The 18,501-nt window shown below is 45.2% G+C and overlaps 1 protein-coding gene across 6 annotated transcripts; it reads left to right on the top strand.

The window, feature by feature from the left end:
* Positions 1-489: 489 nt before the first annotated feature.
* LOC106750338 lies at positions 490-18,425 on the top strand. Of its 6 annotated transcripts, none has more exons than XM_014630638.1 (7): positions 490-954; positions 2,053-3,624; positions 8,159-8,267; positions 14,422-14,754; positions 15,113-15,345; positions 15,544-15,885; positions 16,246-18,425. In XM_014630638.1, the coding sequence occupies exons 2-7, from the start codon at positions 3,209-3,211 to the stop codon at positions 16,499-16,501; spliced, it is 1,689 nt and encodes a 562-aa protein (XP_014486124.1). In that variant the 5' UTR covers positions 490-954; positions 2,053-3,208; the 3' UTR covers positions 16,502-18,425. The 6 variants fall into 6 exon arrangements, with proteins under 6 accessions (XP_014486124.1, XP_014486120.1, XP_014486121.1 ...); XM_014630634.1 differs by having other exon boundaries at positions 1,085-3,624; XM_014630635.1 differs by having other exon boundaries at positions 1,077-3,624.
* The last annotated feature ends 76 nt before the right edge of the window (positions 18,426-18,501 follow it).

Genomic DNA, 18,501 nt, shown 5'->3' with positions numbered 1-18,501 from the left:
ATTTTCATGCATTCTCTTTAAAACTTCTACAAAGATCTTGTTGTAACTCGTTTTTGGAGTTTGTAGAATAGTATTTCCAAACATATAACCTGTTTTTCACATTTTTAATATCTTGTTTTTGTCTTATTGTTGTTTGTCTTGTCTTTGTATTATGTTTGTCTTTTTCATTTATCTTATCTTTCACGCAAAAAGGTCAACGTGCACCTCGCTTTGTGCGAAAGGTCTCTCTCTCTCTCTCTGCAATCTTGAAATTTGAAAGATAACGGGACACGTGTCCTCGAAACCCGCGGAAGAAGGAAAAGCTGCGTTTCTCGACAACAGTCGGAAGCTTTTCAGGCAATTCCCACCTCTCGGAATCCCCGCGCCCGAAGAGCGGATCTCGCCAAGTATAAGAGCCAGGTGTGCAACAACCTGGCCCCTTCCCTTTCGATCCTTCTTTCAGCACGGAAGGTCTCTCGGCGGGCGCTTTCCGCTTAGCTGGCGGAATAGTTGCGAGCCAGTTGAAAAGGCCAGGTAGATCCAGTCGTCCGTCCGTCCGGCATCACGTTCGGAGTGTCCGTGACGTAGTGCGGAGCGGAGCGTTGTATGCGACGACGACGACGGTGGCGATCGATCGACGCGATATTACCGCTGCTAGGTAGGTTGTGATCCGCGCATGGCAGGATCCGCCGTTGTTTTTCAATCGTGAGGACCTACCTGAACCCGGCCGACGTGTGTCGACGGGGGCCGCGATGATGGCCGCCGCCTAACAGTGTCGAGGACCGAGGATCCTCGGTCGTGCGCGCGCGATGCCCAGGCGGTCGTCGTCGTCCTTGAAGAGAGTGCCCGCCGAGAGTGCTCGAGTGGAGGCTTCACATGCGAGTGTCCTGAGGCTGAGATATCCGAGTGTTTCGGTGGTGCTTCGGCGAACGTGCCTGTTTGCATGAACGTCGTGGTTCTTCTAGAACAGTTTTGGTTGTTGCTCTTGCTCTCTCTCTCTTTCTTTCTTTATCTCTCTTTCTTTTTTTTCTATCTATCTATCCTTCATCTCCGGAATGGAGATTATCTTAATGTTCGATAAAAAAAAGGTTCCTTAGGTTTTTAGGTCTCGTTGCAAAAGCACAGTGCTCGGTGATGACGAAGATGACTGTTGAAGATTCGAGTAGTGAGGAAAAGGAGTGACGACGGCAACGTTCGCGTATCGTTTTTCACATATCGCAGTAGGAAGGGAGAGAACTTCGTTAGAAATTTATAAATTATTCCGAGCGATAAAATAAAACAGATCTCGGTGAATCACCGGTAGGCTGAGTGGTATTTCTCGGGAATATTTTGAGAAATTCGAAAGTCCTGTCCGGGGGGACTTTAGAGGACCGTGACGAGTCGGTAGGCGGTTTAAGAGTTATTTTTTCTAGAAAAACCGTTTACGGATATTTTTCTTCACTTTGAAGAAGAGCGTGTGCGACGTCCTTCACGTATTAGTCGTAAGTTGGACGATTCCGAAAATTACCCTATGAAGTAGGGTTCTAAATTACTCGCACTTCTAAATTACTCGAGACGGACAAGGTGATGAGAAACTTGCCGTCGGTCCCGCTCGATTACCAGAACAGCACCGAGTGATGTATTATCGAGGACATTTCGAGAAATTGGAAAGTTGTTTTTCACCGACCTTCAGAAATCCGTAATGAATCCGTGGACGGTTCGGAGCCTACAAAGACCGTCAAGTTCATGAGGAACACGCTTTTCTTCGCTTTGAAAAGAGATCGACGCCCGCGCGTCTCATTCTTCAGGTCAATCAAGTCGCAAAGTGAATGCTAATGGGAATTTCCGCATGAAAGTGTTTCGAATTTCTAAATTATCCAACGACAGGGTGACGATAAAAAGATTATTGATTTATTTGGGTCACCGAAACAACCAGATAACGATACCTGCAAAAGTATCGTCAAGGGGATCAGCCCTTTCGGGCATTTCCCTCGGGACAATTTCTCTTAGACCCCAGGCGGAATGTTTAAGGGATACTCTCGAAAACACTTAAAAGACTCTTTAAAAACTTAAAAGACGTCCTATTTTTTTCAGAAATCCTTCGGAAATTCTTCGGACGTTTTTAAGAGATCTTTCGAAAATCCGTTCCACCTGGGATCCTGAGATCCGAATCATCGGGTCCTCGGACGAATGTCTGTGATGAATGGCATTCGAAGTTTACCCAAATTTACCTGTTGTTCTTCCTTCGCTCTAAAGAGAGAGAGAGAGAGAGAGAAAAGTAGTCAGAGCGCGCCGACGAATCGCACGTAACGGAGAATCCTGGCCTCGAAGGTCCGTTACCTTCCGAAGAAAGCGGAGGTAGGCGAGCGAGCGAGCGTGGCAGAAGAAGCGGCGGCAGCGGCGATCCTGTCAGTTCCAACGATACCTCCGTGGTAGTTACGAAAGCGCGGCCAGCCGTCGACGACCAGCGACGACGACGAGCGCGGAGAAGCGGAGAATTACGAAACCGTCCTCCCCGTCGTCCCGCTAATAAAACTCGCTAACGCGACTCGTCGAGCGACTCGATATATATCGGATATGTCATATCTGGAATTAGCGCGAGACACGTTCGATCGCGAAGGGATCAGTGAGTGAGTGAATAGTGTGTGTGTGTGTGTGTTACGGTGCGTAAATCGCGACTACACACACAGTGTGTGTGCGCGCGCGTTCGTGTGTATCCTGAGAGAGGACGATTATTCAGCCGAGTCCCGTGGAATTCCGCGTTCTCCCACGACGTGGTGCGCGCTTCGACGGAGGTCCCGTATGCGGCAAGGAGACGCAGGAAGAGGAGGAGGAAGACGAGGACGAGGTGGAGAAAGAGGAGGAGGATAACGAGGTCGTCGTCGTTATTGCGGGAAGCGCGAAGGATCTCGGGCGGGGAGGATCCGTGCGAGGAACCGTCCTCTTGACATCCGTCTCGAAACGGTCCGTCCGAGTGAGAAGGTCCCGATAGGCAGGTGGAAATCCTCTCCGGAGGATCGAGAAGAGGACACGTGGTAGCGGTGGAAATTGAAGCGGGTTACCGTCGAGGAGGAGAATCCCCGGAGGAATCTCTCTCTCTCTCTCTCTTTCTCTTTCTAATATCCGCAACGAGCCGGCGGGATAAAATCAGGATATAATCAGGAGGAAGTTTCACACCGGGAAAGCGACGGAGGGGAAGAGGCGATCGAGAAGGAGGCGGATCATCAATCACGGTCCACCATCGATCCGGATGAGTGTCGTCGCCGCCGAGCGCTTCTTCGTGGCCGCCGCTAAGCCCGTCGTCGCTAAGAAACGGGAAGCGGAACGCGCGGCGACGATGGCGGCCGCCGGCAGGTACGCCGTCACGGAGATGCGCCACTCTCGGAGCGAGGACCTGCTGGGCTGCGCGATACCGGGCACCAGGTCGCCGAGCCCGAGCGCCGCCGGCCATCTGCCGGCCACCGCGTCCGAGGACGATCTGATCGCGAGCAGTGCTCTTCGAGACGTGGACGGCGGGGATGGTGACAGCGGCGGCGCAGTCGCCGCCGGGAGGTCGTCACGGCCCATCATCCTGTCGCCGCCGAGGACCACCGGCGGCCTCCTCGCCGACCGCATCGACCCGGAGGACTCCATCCGCGACATCGTCACCGAGAACGATCTCTACAGGTTAGTGGGGGAAATGTTTCGCGCGTTTTCACGAAGAAGAACCTGCAAAAAGACCTTTCGACCGAAACACACAGCCTTGGCGATCCATCGCACACGCGTCTCCGCTCGTGTACCGGGGGTCTAGTAAATCTTCGCCTTCCTAAACAGATGAGTCTGCAATACATGAAAAATAATAAATATCTCAATATAATGTAGGGTTATGATTAATATTTTTATATTGCTTACGATTGAGGTCGGCGCGCATTTTGGAATTTCTATTTATGTTTTTAAATTAAAAATCAGATTTTCGTGAAAAGCTATTACTATGATGTAATACGTACCCTTACGGAAATTTAACACTGAGAATTACCAGGGAATTTACAGCGATTAAATACTGACAATATTTCAATAATTATTCGGCCAATATTTAATTATTGGTTGATATATTTCCAATAATATATATAAAAAGGGTGTATGTGTTTTTTTTTCATTGATATTAATAATAAAATAAAAGTAATAAAAAAAAGGAAAGAAAAAAGTAGAGACTTAGGGTAGGATTGAACCTAAGTCAACTAGTTTGCGGTCAGGCATCCTAGATCTTCCGTTACCGGAACATTCGCTTGGTGTGTGCTCACTATCTACTGTACTTGCACTGCTTTCTCAATATTTAATCGCTGCAAATTCAGTAATTCTCATTATTAGATTTCTGTGACGGTATATTTCATCATTACGGCGCTACTAAGCATTAGCATTTAAATATTCGTACTAATAATAAGGTAATATTTAATCACTGCAACTCTGAGCACCGAAATATTTGGGGTCATTGCGAGCTCTATAATTTAATCATTACGAATTACTAACAACAGTGTTTTAAATAATCAAAATGGGTCAATCAATCGCTAGTTTAGCAGCAATAAATTTCTGTAAGAGCAAATTTCTGTAATGTACAGACATTACACGCAATTTTCACAATTATTGGTCATTTTGTTTTGAAAATATAGCAGTGTAAGTTCATAAATTCATAAATTACAGTAATACTCGAAATATGTATATATATGCACATATTTAAACGCTCATGTGTCCTTTTTTTAGAGAGACGTTAAATTATATTTTATTCAAAATATTTTCCATCGCCAGCTATAACTTTTTCTGGCGATAAGTGAATTCCGCGAGAAAAAAAAAATGCTCGTCCTTCGAAGCGATCCATCGAGCTATTTTTGTATTTCTTCATATATTTTGCTCAGCAAGGCTGTGCTACATCGATCGAAATAAGTGATAATCCGAAGGAGCACAGTCCGGTGAATACGCGGCGTGTGTTAAGATTTCCCAAGTGCCGATAACATATCTTTAACTGTTTTTGCAACGTGTGGTCGAGCATTGTCGTGTAACAAAATCCCTTTGCGTTTTCTTCGAGCTATTATTTGATGTTTCTGGCTCAATATATATATATATATATATTTATATACCTCAACTTCGTTTTAAATTAAAATTTATTATTCAGATAGTGAAATAAATGTGTAGAAACATGATTTTGCTTAATAAATATGAAACTTACGAATAACGCCCTTAATCCGCCACTGAAAACACGACAATGAGTTTCGCGACCTCCTTAAAATTGGAAAAATTAACAATTTCTCACTAGTTAACAGGATGTGAAAACATTGATTTTTGTTTATAGAAGACAAATGCGATCTTTTAATCTCCGACCGATGAAAGCGGCGACACACCGCTTTTATTCCCATTGTCGCGGTTGCGTGTCTTCGCGTGTCGACCGAGTAGGTGGAACATTCTGACAATAAAAATTGTCGATTACTCATGATTGGCTGGCCTTGCCACCACGTGGAAATCATTACCATCTGCTCACCTACATAATCGAGGAACGGAAACGACAGTCGTTTCTTTTCTAAATGACTGGGAGCGGCTTCCTACGGCGTGTCATGGTAGGAGGTGGGAGTAGAGAAGGGGGAGGGGAGGGAGAGTGCTTAATAATGTAAATAAAATATATCAGAGGCTCTTCTCCGGAGTTGATTCCTATTTCGATTGAACGCTGCTGCTCGTTCGCGATATTAACGCGATACAACGCAAACGAAGTGATTCGCATAGTGGTTATCGTAGATACGCGTTGCGTTGGAAAAAGTATCGTGTACGATATCAGATCCGGTAGTGGGGCCATCGATACCGAGACACAGGCAGGCGGGCTAAATTTAGCCGGTATCACGGTGATTGCGCGATATACCAATTATCCCCGATGCCGACTAATTACTTTCACATTTCACCGTGTATTTCTTCGTTTTTTTTTTTTTTTATTAATGTTTTCATCCACGCATCGTAACCCGTGCCCATTCACAGCTTCGTAATTACTAGGAAGTCCGTAATTACTACCATCGCATTCGAGAGAGAGGAATTAACGTCGGAGAATATTCCACCGGGGGCTTCTTTCTACTTTTTTCATCCCGATTGTACTTCTCTCTCTTTCTCTCGCTCTCTCTCTCGGTCTGTCTGTCTCTCTCGTGTGCAAGTCACCATTCATAAAAAAAGGAATACGGACGAGCGAATATACGTTGCGCCGGACAATGCGGCTTTTGAAAGCGCAGTGAAATAGCTCTCGATGCTTTTACGTAACGCACAAATTTCCTCTCTTTCTGGAGCCGCGTAATACCTGCCGAAGTAACTGTAATAACCGGCTTTGCTCGCGCCGTTACGAACAGTACAAATTGACATTAACGTTAACAATAATGTTGGATTGCGAGAATTTGCGGAAAATTTGCGACGTCGACGAGACTTTCGGCCAGTGTTCGATTCCATTCGCACTGCTCGTCGCTGCCTCGAAAAAAACCCAAGTCGATACTCGGTCCGACTTTATATTAAATCTTTAATTTGACAACGCGGTAGGAGCTAAAATAGCAACCATAAATAGTGACAACCATAAATAGATGACATGACAGTAGATGATGTCGTAATTTCCGTTCTCGCTGTTTTTAGCGTCGAACTAGGTTGTTCGAGGCTTAGCTATGAAAATTAAATGTGTGGCATTAAAAGTTCAAGGGAGAAGTTGACAAGTGGTAGTATCGTTAAAGTAGGTTTCTCGTAGTCTGCACAGAGAAAAAGATTTTCTTCAAATTTAGAGATTCTTTCAGTTTAACATTTCTATTTATTTGACTAAAACTTATCTTTCTATCTTTTAACCGAATAAAATATTATTCGGTCACAATAAATATGTAAAACGGAAGCAAGTAATTTCTTCGTAAGAAAATTATCTTTCGCGTTTCGAACAAATGTTTTGCTCGAGATAAAGATGCGTATCCGTTGGAGAATCTAACGATCTTATTAGTCGAAACATTGCTTTCTTCGGAGCAATGATGAACGATGACGATACGCCAATGATGAGATTTATTTGGAGACGCGATGAAATTGATGAAATTTGAAGAGATCCTTCTCTCAGTGCACAGGCCGTTCACGTAGGCGCGAGCAATCCTTAAGAGCTGATATCAAAATAGCAACTCGAAATTCCGACTCGGGGAACACGCTGCTTACGTCATCGGCTGTTATCGACAGCGGTATCGATCGCGGCGGCAACCTTGACGCGAGTATTGTATTTCCGGGACCGGCCAGGTGACTTTCACATTTCGGGGGTCCGCTTGGAGTCGCCGGTTGACAGGTCGACAGTCCCTTCACTCGCTCCAGTCAGCTGCCAGAAGAAATACGATGGGACCGGAATATTGCGGTGGTTGCGAGGCGCGCACCGGAATCAGTCCGGATCGGGGCCCGAATAATCCGCTCGGCCGTGCGAAAGCGAAAGTTCGTTGGCGGTGGCCAACAGCGGCGTCGACGGAGGGGGGTGGAAGGGGGGCGAAGAGGGGAGGGAGGACGGGCTCGAAGAAGACGAAGCGCGGTGAAATCGAGCGCGAGAGCCGAGAGACTTCCTTCGAGAGATCGAGGGCCCGAAAACCGGGATGTTTCCGCATCCGTCTTGTCCGTTTGTCCGTTTCCGTCCGCTTTTATTTTTTTTTCGTAAACAATGGCCGGGGAAACTAGCCGGGCGCGAGTCCGTCGGCGGACTCGACGCGAGGAACCGCGTGAGACCACCTTCCGCGAGAGATGATTTCATCACCCGGAAATCCCCCGCGGATCGATATAATCAGCGACGTAGCTAAGGGGGAAGACTGTGGGGACTGCAGACCCTTCCCGAAATTCTCAATTTTTTTTACTTAGCCAACGAGAGAGAGAGAGAGAGAGAGAGAGGGCATACGGAGTGAAATTGCATTGAAAAATATTAATTTAATTAATGAAATAAATGTTATTTTAATATGAAAATGAAATAATTGGACGATGAAATTGGATTGACGAATGAAAGAAAATGGCAATCTTTAAGACTTTTCGAATTTCTTCGTTTTTTTTTTTTAGTCCACTTACAGCACCCCCCGAAACCTTTCCTTAGCTACGCCACTGTGTATAATTAATGGATCTCTCTAATTTCGCAAATGACGGATCTTGCATTCTAAGCGTATGATTACGTGAGCTTCATAACTAATCCATTCTCCCCGTTTATACGCAGGTTCGTCCTCTTCAAGCGGCACTATGACAAGTACGTGGCGCTCTCCGCGAAGTACGAGGAGGCGAAGGATATCGCTTACTACCTGGAGGAGCGCTATCACGAAGTCAAGGTAAAGGAAGCCCGCTGCCTTCGTCGAAGACGATCGATAATAATATAAGAGAAATCGTTTACCGACATCAATCATCGCGCATTGGTGCATCGATGCATTTGCAAAATGCAATGAAACCTTTTAAAGGTTTTCACGTACACACATGCGCGTCGTACTATTTTACAACGTGCAACAAAGGAAAATTGCGCTTTCCCACGTTATATCGCGATAACCCGCCCATTGTTGCTGCGGCACGGTGCATTTACTCCCACGGTACATTTCGCCGCTATTGTCGGGACGATTTTGCGCTCGAAACTTTTTATTCGCGCACCTCCATTCCAGCCGTGCTCGTGAAAACTAATTCGACACACCCACGAGTGTCTGCGGTTTTGTCGCGCGCTGTGCAATTTGGCGTTTTGTTCCTTTTTCAACCAAACCTCCGGAGTTCTTGACGCGCTGTCATTAAGGAGATTCTCGGCGCTATCCGGGGGAAAAAATGGTCATGTGTATTTCGTTGGTAAAATTGTTCGAAGTGATTAGATACATCATTTTGCGAGAATATTAATAAGATGAAATTCGTAAATATCACATGTGCGTATGCGTGTGGGCGAACTCGCGACTGTCGACTGTAGATAGTCAGATCAGAATCCCAATCCTTCCGCGATCTCATTAGTCGCGCAGCACCCGCTATCTCTCTCCCTCTCTCTCTCGCCGGCTGATCCGTGAATCAGCCCGGCGCAGTGAAATCGTGAGTCTTCCTTCTCGCGATATTACTCGCGGAATCGTCGTCTCTCGCGAGAGATCGAACGAGGAAGGGAGAAGGATCTAAGCAGGCAGAAGGAATCGAGACGCGGAAGAGAACCGCGTCGCAGTCAAGAAAGCGCCGCTGCGCCGTGTGCGCTCGAGCTCTCGCATTTCCTGTCTTCATTTTCATTTCGTCTCGTCGCTCCCACGCTTTTCGTGACTCTCGTCATCGTCCACGAGCTCCTCCCGAATAGAAATATACCCAGTCAGTCTGAGTCAAAAACTAGTATAGACAAGTATCTAACTAGTATAGACAATATTTGACGATATCTAGATAAAATTATCTGAATAATCATCCTGATGAATGAGTAGAACATCTTTATCTAGACGGAAGAATTACAAAATATATTCGTCTTCATCTTAGATAAAAAAAAAAAGAAAAAAAAAACATGTTATTTCATCTAATAATTATCCGAAATGATGTTATAGTCCGTATTCTGAACTCACTTTTCGATCAAATGAATGAAATAATATGGACCGATGCGTTAAGCTCGTATCAAACTGCCGATTATGAAGGCCGACCCGATTGCCCGATTCGGCACGTGTTTCGGATGCTCATTCGCATCTAATTATCTCGCGGCACGTCGACGGTTGTCTCGTAAAGCACCCACTTTTCATCGCACTTCGCTATTCTACACATCTCGTAATCGTAATTTCTTTCGTTTAATCATCAGTTAACTTATTTATCCAGCCGTTATCTAGCTATGAGGAGAATTAGGTGAACGTAACATTACTGGCTAATAGCGACTAATTAGAAATTAAATTACTACCTCGACCAGCTGGACGACGACGAGGTTGAATTTCTATTACGGTATTCATCTGGATCTCCGCATGATTTCGAGGATTCCCGCCGTTAAAAAGCACTGGGATGCGCGAGTAGCAGCACTGAGAATCCGGTCGCGACCGTCAGGAATCTTAATTGGGAAGTGCACTTGGGAAGAGGTCCGGTATGTACGGAGCGTTTTTCTCTCGACCGGATCGATGGCGCAAATAATAATGTGGTGCGACGGCAACTCGTAAAACTCGTTCATCGTTTCTCGCGAACACCGCGAGAATCGCCCCTCGTCGTGGATCCTCAGCGCTCACGAAACACCTGAGCGGACATTCCACACGCTTGTACCTCTTCGAATATTATTACACCTGTCTGTCTCCGACAACTTCTCGTACATTTACCGCTGTTTCCGTAGGAATCCCGCGTGCCGTATGGAACCGCCTCGAGTGGCAATTACTTTTTTAGAAAGACGAGACATTCTCGGCCGCGCGGCTCGTCGGGGTTTGAGAAGTCGCGTCTTTGTTTCTCCTACGCGCACGCTTTTCTCCTTGGCCTCATCGCTCGATAATCTCTCACTTGTAAGGCTGCTCGGACCGTAAATCTCGTTGGTTTTTCTAGATATATCAGTCACTAATTGCGTCGCATCGTAATTTTCTCGCTCGGCGCACCGCGATAATTCATTAAAGCGCTTCTATAAATATCGGTTTCTTCTTTCCGATGTCCTCACCGATCGTCGTTGTTTCGCAAGATCGCGTGATTTACTTGAACTATCGCTCAAGGTTTATTTGGCCGATTTAATTCCAATCAAAGGTGTTCCTTTCATTTGGTTTCTAGTTTGTGTGTTGTCGCGCATCGACATTTAAGCGAATTACGTCGGCGATCATCGCGCTTCGGTTGATTAAGGTCGGAAGGAAAGTAACGTCGTATTTTCCCAAATGGATTACTTTAGTGTTTTACCAGAAAGACATTTCGATCTAGATGACGTAAGTGCGTGCTATTCTTATAGTCGACGGCCGTTACATTACTCTGATTGAAGTTGTTATTTAAATATAAATTAACATCTCCGAATTTCGAGGTGGAAATACGATGATTACCTTCCTTCCGAGCCAATAGTAATCCCGAGGCACTCGCGAGCCGTAACCGACGAGAAGAACGTAGCGGCAAGATGCTATTTTCGTCTCTCGTTACTCTACTTTTCCTGCGGCATGCATATCCTGCCTGCGAGTTCGTCCTCGTCGCGTCTCCTCCTCGTATATTTTCTCTACCGCCGCCCACTTGGGTCGTCTGCGACATTTTTTGTGTCTGGATCTAGGATGACGGATGTACCGGCTTTCTNTCTCTCTCTCTCTCTCTCTCTCTCTCTCTCTCTCTCTCTCTCTCTCTCTCTCTCTCTCTCTCTCTCTCTCTTAAAGAAGAAGAAGAAGATTAAAAAATTAGATAAAGAAAAAATTAGTATAAATTCAAGAGTCATATTCTCATGTATAGGCAAGAATATATAATTTTTTCACAAGGACAAAACTCGCTTTCACATGAAGAAATTCTATACAGTTCTGCTAAAAGTATACTCGCGTTATCGAAAAATAATTTTCATGAATTGAGAAGAAAATATATTGAATAGAAAAAACAATATCTTCGAACTAAAAATTGTATATAGTAAATAAAAAAGATATAGTTCACGTGACCAGAAATATTTAGTTGTAAACGTATAACTATAACAAATACGTTATCCTACTTATCTTTGATAAGTTATCTGTTATCTGATAAGTATGTGTATGGTTGATACGACCTATGATTTTAGTGTGTCAACTACATCAAGGTAATTGCGTGTGATCTCATTATGGCAAGCAGAATTTGGTCTGGAAGGCCATGCTGCAAAGCAGCGATGTTAGAAAACAAAGGTGACTTACTAATCTAGTAAACACGACATTGAAAAAAATATTCATTAAAACCAAACGAATTTGATTCAAGAGAATGATTTATTTGAATACTTCTAACTAAATAATTATTCGATTGAAATGAATAAAATAAATATTTATTTAAATACGATCTTTAATTTTAAAAACTCGTTTTTTTCTCGTAAAGAAATCATTTGCTTTTTCTTCTACAACGGTATTTTAAATCGAAGAAATTATATTTTTTAATCTAGAAACTCAGGGTTTTACAAATCATTTTGCAAATTAAAAAAAAATAATAATACATAATTGCATTTATGAATTTTCCTCTTAAATCCAAAATATATATTTGCCTAAATTAGAAAAATATATTTAACAAAATATGTTTCCTTTATTTGAAGAATTAATTTTCTCAGTGAAGGGTATTGCCGTTCGATCATCAAAGTCTCTCGATGCGAGAGCGACCGCGCGTACTAAGACGGAAAGATAAAAAAATATCGAGATTCTTGCTCGAAGGATTCTCTGTGAAACATCGTGCCGTGTTTTTTCCTTTGTCGCAGTTATTTTTGCTGCTTGGAGTAACGAGCTAAGGCGACGTGATAAAAGCAACGGTAACGGCATCTGACCTGAAAAGAGATCGCGGACCAAAGTGGCGAAGCGGTCAGCCTCTCCTTTATTCCACTTTCTTGGCGCACATCTTGGCTCGGTTTCCGCTCGGTGTCCGTCGTACGTTGCAGGATCCTCCTTGTGATATCTATCGTGATGCTCTCCATCGTATGCTACGGCGGATAAAATCGAACCCGACGCGGAAATGGAATGTCCGCATAAGTCGAATAAGGCTGCGATTCGTGAAAAAGAGGCACGGATGGAAATCGGAGACCCGATATCGATACTCGGCGCGGCGTTTCTCTCCGCAGCGGTATCCTGTTTTTTTCGACGTTCCACGTTCGTTTACGTTCTCCGATTGCGCAAAAGTCCTCCGGTGTCCCGTCGAGAAAAAGGCGATCGACGTCAAAAATTCATCCACGACACGATCTTATTTTATCACACGAATAATCTGCGGATCGGATTAAATTCTACAATAAGAATGCATATATGCATTCACCGTGTGTATTATTGTTGCATTTAGTTAATAACTGAGTTGCTGAGTCGAGTCAACAGTCGTAATACAAAATATTTAGATACGAGACGCCCGAGTCGAAATACTCTAACCAGAAATGAAAGGCATTATTGAAGAGAGAGTTCTCTGTAGATACAAATAGAGAAGCGCCATTAGATTGTGGATATGAGAGAGTCGCCAACTTATTTGTGCATGTGATACTAAGCATGATGGTAAGCGCGTAATATTCCTAGAATATTATATGAATATTATTAAATATTAGAATAATATTCTTATAACATTCTAAGGATGGCATGTGATATTTTTTAATATTATAGGAACGTCCTGTTGATATTATACGCCCGCTTCATACAATATTCTTGGCATATTATAAAAATGTTCTTAGAATATTAGAAAAAAAATAAAATACAAGAAAACAATATACAAGAATATATATACATTATTATTTGCTCGAGTGAAAATTGTATTGTCTCATTCAAGAAAATTCCATTATTCAACAGAGAGAACACTGTCATTTAAAATAATGCCTTTCAACCAAATAAAGTATTATTTGGTTGCAATAAATAAACATGTGAAACGAAACAAATAATTTCTTCGCAAGAAAATTATTTTTCGTTTCGAACCAATTTCCTATTCGAGACAAAGATACGTATCCGTTGAAGAGTCTAACAATCGTACTTGTTAATCGAAACATCAGTTTCTTCGAAGCACGCCGATGATGAAATTTCCTTGGAGATGCAAGAAAATTTATTAAATCCGAAGAAATCTTCCTCAGCGGCGTACAAGCGCGCGAATTTTCATCGCACGGTTGTCCAGCCGTTCACCGTCCCCCCTACCCTAATTTGCTACATCCTTTACCCAAGTTTAATGCGCGGCTCTCTCGTTGCCATCGCTACCTTGAAATTAGTAGGATTCCTGCTCCTGTGGAATTATTTCCTTTCGGGCGCAAAGCCCGGCTGGCTCTCCGATGTCTTTCGTTTCCCATCTTCCCGTTCTTCGTGCTCGCTTCGACGACGACGTGATTCGCCGAGAGGATATCTGAGCGTTCGCTCTACGCCATCGTACATCCGCTGCGTTCATCAACCTCTCCGCTTCTCGCTTACCCATCTAACTGACCTACAATGTAGCCGACTACTAAGCTAGACAGAACTAAAAGCGGCGGGAGCGGGGGAGCGCCGGGTGTGCGTCTCGCTCGTCAGCATCGTGCTGCCGTGCGAAATCGAGGTAGACGTCGTGGGTCGCCACGACGGGTCACCCGGTGAATGTCAACGTGGTAGATGTCGATTGTTAAATCATACAGGACCCTAATTCTTCTTTTTATCTCGGGAGAGGAGGGGAGGGAGTTAATTTTTGCGTTAATTTTTCGAATCAGTGGCGAGTGACGGCGAGGAGTCACTTTGAAAAAATAAAACTTTCCCAACCCCCGGCGTTATGTCACTCGGGGGGGAGTCGAGAAAGCGTATTTCTCAGCGGAGATCGAGAAAGTTCAACGTTCCGTCGGAAGTCAATTCCCGGAGCTTTCGTTTTCGCGCGCGCAGAAAGGAAGAATCGCAAACGAAAATCGAGTCCTTTCATTTCCTCTCGCAGGCCGAGAGGGACAAGTTGGAGGAGGCTCGCAGGCTGCTGGACAAGCGGCTGGAGGGCTGCGAGGCGGAACTGCGCACCAAGGAGGACGAGCTGTTCCTGCAGCTGGAGAAGAATCTGCGACTGGAGGAGGAGGTCGAGCGGATCAAGTACGAGAGGGACAGCTGCCTGGAGGCGCGAAAACGGCTGGATCAGGAGCAGCAGTCGGCCCTGCGTCGTCTGCACATGCAGCTGGACCAGAACGAGATTACCAGGCGGAGCCTTGAGAGAGCGCGCCTCGACGTCGTCAGGCAGGCCAACATTATCCGCGAGGAGAAGGACGCTTTGGAGAGAGAGGTGAATCTCCTTTCTTCGGTGCTACGGAGAAGAAACAAATTTCGCTGGAACATCAAATGTTTATGTCAATATAGCGAGAGCGGGAAGAAAACAATTGGTTTAGACAGCAAAACTGCCAACTAGTTTGGACAGCAGGGATATTCTGTCGTTCCGTTTTCGTTAACCGTATGCTTTTTGCTTGCCAGCTGTTGAGGAACGGCAATTGTACGTTGAATTCGTGAAAAATGGCGCGGGATTTCAAGTGAAAAACCATTCGATGGGAAACCCCGTGTATTTTTCCAATTCCTCGAATGTGTCTTCGTCTTTTATATTTTTCTTCGTGCGACTGACAAACTCCTCGTTTCTCCGTTCTTTGCAGAACAAGTCGCTGAGGGAGAAGCTCAGGATTGAGCAGAACGAGCGAGGAGCCGAACTACGCCGTCGCGAAGAAGGCGTCGCCGCGCTGACCAGGGAGACCGTCACGCTGAGGCATGCGGCGCGTCACCTCCGCGCCGTCACGCTCCACGCGACGTCCTGTCGGAGTCGCCGCCGATGTTCCATCTGCCTCTACGCCAGGCGCACCTTCGCCGAGGTGGACGACTGCCGCGACGAGTAAGTGTAGGCTTGAAACTCCGTCCGGGCGACGCGAACCTAAATGTTTTTAAATCGTTACTTCCCAGACAGCACAGATCTCCAAGGGACGTCCTGAGGACGTCCGATGTCCCAAAGACGTCCCCAGAACGTCCATGGGATATCGCGTGTTGTTTGGGAATGCGGACTGTTCTAAAGGACAATTTTGCGAACTCCTAGTGGGAATATCTTCAAGTGCCTTCAAGCGCCCTTACAAGATCTTCGCAGTTGGTTTCGGCCCTGCTCGACACTGGCTGGCTCATCTCAGGGTCTGCGAACGAACTCGCTCGTAACCGATCAAGGAATCGGCTACGTCGACGACTCCAGCGTTGACAGCAGCGGTAGCAGCAGTAGCAGCAGCAGCAGCAACAGCAGCAATAGTAACAGTAGCAGCACCAGCAGCAGCACCAACAGCGTTTCCGACGACGAAGCGTGTCCTAGGACCCCGGTAGCCGAACATTCTGTTTCGCTGACCACTTCCACCGCGCCGCCTACGGTCCGAGCTTTCTCCTCGGATTCGGGGTATGTAAAAGGAAAAAAAAACCCCGGAGAGCATGCTCGCAAAATGCTTCGTTTATACTGTGTTCAGAAAGTACCGGGACCGGCTCGTTTAAAGTGCGCGCAAACTATTGATTCCGCTAAGTATTGCTCACAATTAGCCGAACTGAAGGAAGCAATCGACAGGAAGAGGCCGGAGTTGGCGAGGTAGAACAGGAAATCGCAATAACGTCAGAATGACTCAAAGGGATGAGAAAGTGATCGAGTCACGATCGAAAGTGAGTCATTATGGTCATTTTCTCGTCACTTTGACGTCGTCGTGATTTTCCGTTCTACATGGTCGTTGCGATAGTGTTTTCTAACCCGGCCTGTGCGTTGTTTCAGCTTCTCGTCGGAAATCGGAGACCGCAGGTCGCAATATTTCGAGAATGTCAGCAGCAGCACGAGCAGCGGCAGCGACAAAAGCAGGAAGATCAGCGACTCACTGGACTGTAATGAGGGCGACGAGAGAATCGCGGGGGGTAGCGGATTCAGCCGGGGCACCAAGTGGACGTCCTCCTTGCGCAGGCTGCTCGGCCGGAAGTCGAAGAGCAAGTCCGATTGCTCCTCGCGAACGAGTAAGACTGATAAGCCGCGATAAACGGTGCTTGATGATTTGATATGAAGTGCTCGTCGCTGCGGACGCGTCGATCCCCGTCCTCTCTCTCTTTGTTCGCGACGACGGCACAGTGGTTCGAAAGTAAGAAGTTCGTCTGGCCAAAACTTGGAATCTCGGTAAAGGCTCTAGCCAGATCAACTATATTTTTTTCGAAAACAAAGCCGGTGCCACCGTTTCAGTGCGTTACGGTGCTGACCGACGTTTTTTTGACCCGAAACGGATGATTTGAACTTGAACGATGTTTATTTCCAGCAGAACGGCGCACAAATAGCGAAACAATCGCGTTATTGCGTGAAAAGTTCCTTTTTCATAAACTTTTTCTATAAAACTTTGCTTTCCTGATCATTTAAAATGAAACGTTTTTTTGTTTTTGGAAAACCCTGTAGATGTGATTAATGTCACTTATCTTTGAGCGGGCAATATTTTTATCTCACATTTACCGATGAGTAATGAAAAATAATAAGTGATAACAATTTGCGAGATTATTTGACTATAAGACATGATGAAACTGTATTTGCACCAACTTGAGGTGAGACTTTGAGAAGTGAGTTTTGGCCAAGACAGTATTGATTTCAGACCACTGTGCGGCGCGCTGCGAAAAGGATTCAAGGCGAATCCTTCGCAGACCGGAGTGAAATCCTCCCGCGGTGAGAGACTCGTCTGGAGGAGAAATCGCAGGGTTTGCGCAATGATTCCGAATGATCGGAATACATCAGAAACACCGGAGGATTTAGGGATTTAGGGATTTCCTGGAATTTCCGAGAGAGCGACGGCGCACCTCGGGGCTCGTTTTCTCCGGTGAGCGTTCGATCGCAAGGCACAGCGAAGTAGAGTGAATCCGGGTGCGAAACCGCGCGGACATCTCGGGAAAATGTTAGAGAGAAAGCGCGCAACTTCTTTCCCTATCTTCTTCTTTCGCTCGTGACGTTACACCGTAACGTGTCTTTTGTACTTATTGCGACGGCAAGGTAGCGGTAAATGAAGTAGAAGTTGCATTCCCCGCTCCGGAATCCAGAAGCCCTAAGCGTAGATCCCGATCGGTGTAGGATCTGAATTTCGCGCGAGTTAAAGTATCGTAATCATAGTAAAAGAAGAGAGGGAGTCAAGATCACTAGAAGCGCGATCGTGTGATCGAACTTTCTAGATATTTATTAGGGAATTACGCATTAGACAGATGTAAGGCTCCGAGTTTAAAAGAAATGTAAAGAAAATGATGTAATCCTGGGGAATCAATTCGAGTCATGCGATGCGAATAGTTATTGTTTGTATCTCCAGAGTTTTTTGCGTCGTTAATTTTTACTGTTATTATTATTACAATGAGATTGTTGTTCTATTTAGCCAAAGAGTAAAGAAGTAGACGGTAAGACGAAGCTACGAGCGGGGATCAGATAGAATTATCACTAAAAGTTCTCGGGAGGTCGGGAAGATGAAGAATCGGAAATAAGTTCTCACTTCGCTGACGTTCTATCGATCGACAGGTCGGTTTCTTAATGCAATCTTCAAATAAGCGTGTGGTGATAGCAATTGGACCAAATTGTTCACACAGCACAAATCCGTCGCGACGACGTGAAAATGTAAAAAAAATTTACCATAGATATTGTAATTGGAATGAAAATATATACATGAGATATAAAGAAATAGAGAGAGAGAGAGAGATCGTATGTGTGTGTTTGTGTGTGTGCTCATTTTAATATCTTTCGAGTACAACATTTCTGCGGAAAGTATAACTTGGCATCATAGATAAAAATTAAGGTTCGAGAAAATTTCCAATTTCAGATACCCATCCGAGAAATCGGGTGGATCACAATTTCCAAGATTACACCGAAAAAACTCGCGAATTCATCATTCTCCTTACTTTTTATTATCTGTTATCCGTTATATGCAGAGTAGATTAACTTTTCGACTTCTAACTTAATCTTTAATCCCTTCCAATGTTATCCCCCAACCCTGACATTGGTAGAAACGGGCATAAATGCGCCGAC

Source organism: Dinoponera quadriceps, unplaced genomic scaffold (assembly GCF_001313825.1).
Source record: "Dinoponera quadriceps isolate SergipeBrazil2010 unplaced genomic scaffold, ASM131382v1 scaffold5230, whole genome shotgun sequence".
Classification (NCBI taxonomy): domain Eukaryota; kingdom Metazoa; phylum Arthropoda; class Insecta; order Hymenoptera; family Formicidae; genus Dinoponera; species Dinoponera quadriceps.
Note: the sequence above shows the minus strand (reverse complement) of the source record. Positions and strands in the feature narration are given on the sequence as shown.

Coding starts and splice junctions, on each gene's coding strand:
- LOC106750338 (XM_014630638.1), top strand. CDS start 3,209: ATGAGTGTCGTCGCCGCCGAGCGCTTCTTCGTGGCCGCCGCTAAGCCC. Junction 3,625..8,158: donor ACCGAGAACGATCTCTACAG/GTTAGTGGGGGA, acceptor GTTTATACGCAG/GTTCGTCCTCTTCAAGCGGC. Junction 15,886..16,245: donor GCTTTCTCCTCGGATTCGGG/GTATGTAAAAGG, acceptor GCGTTGTTTCAG/CTTCTCGTCGGAAATCGGAG.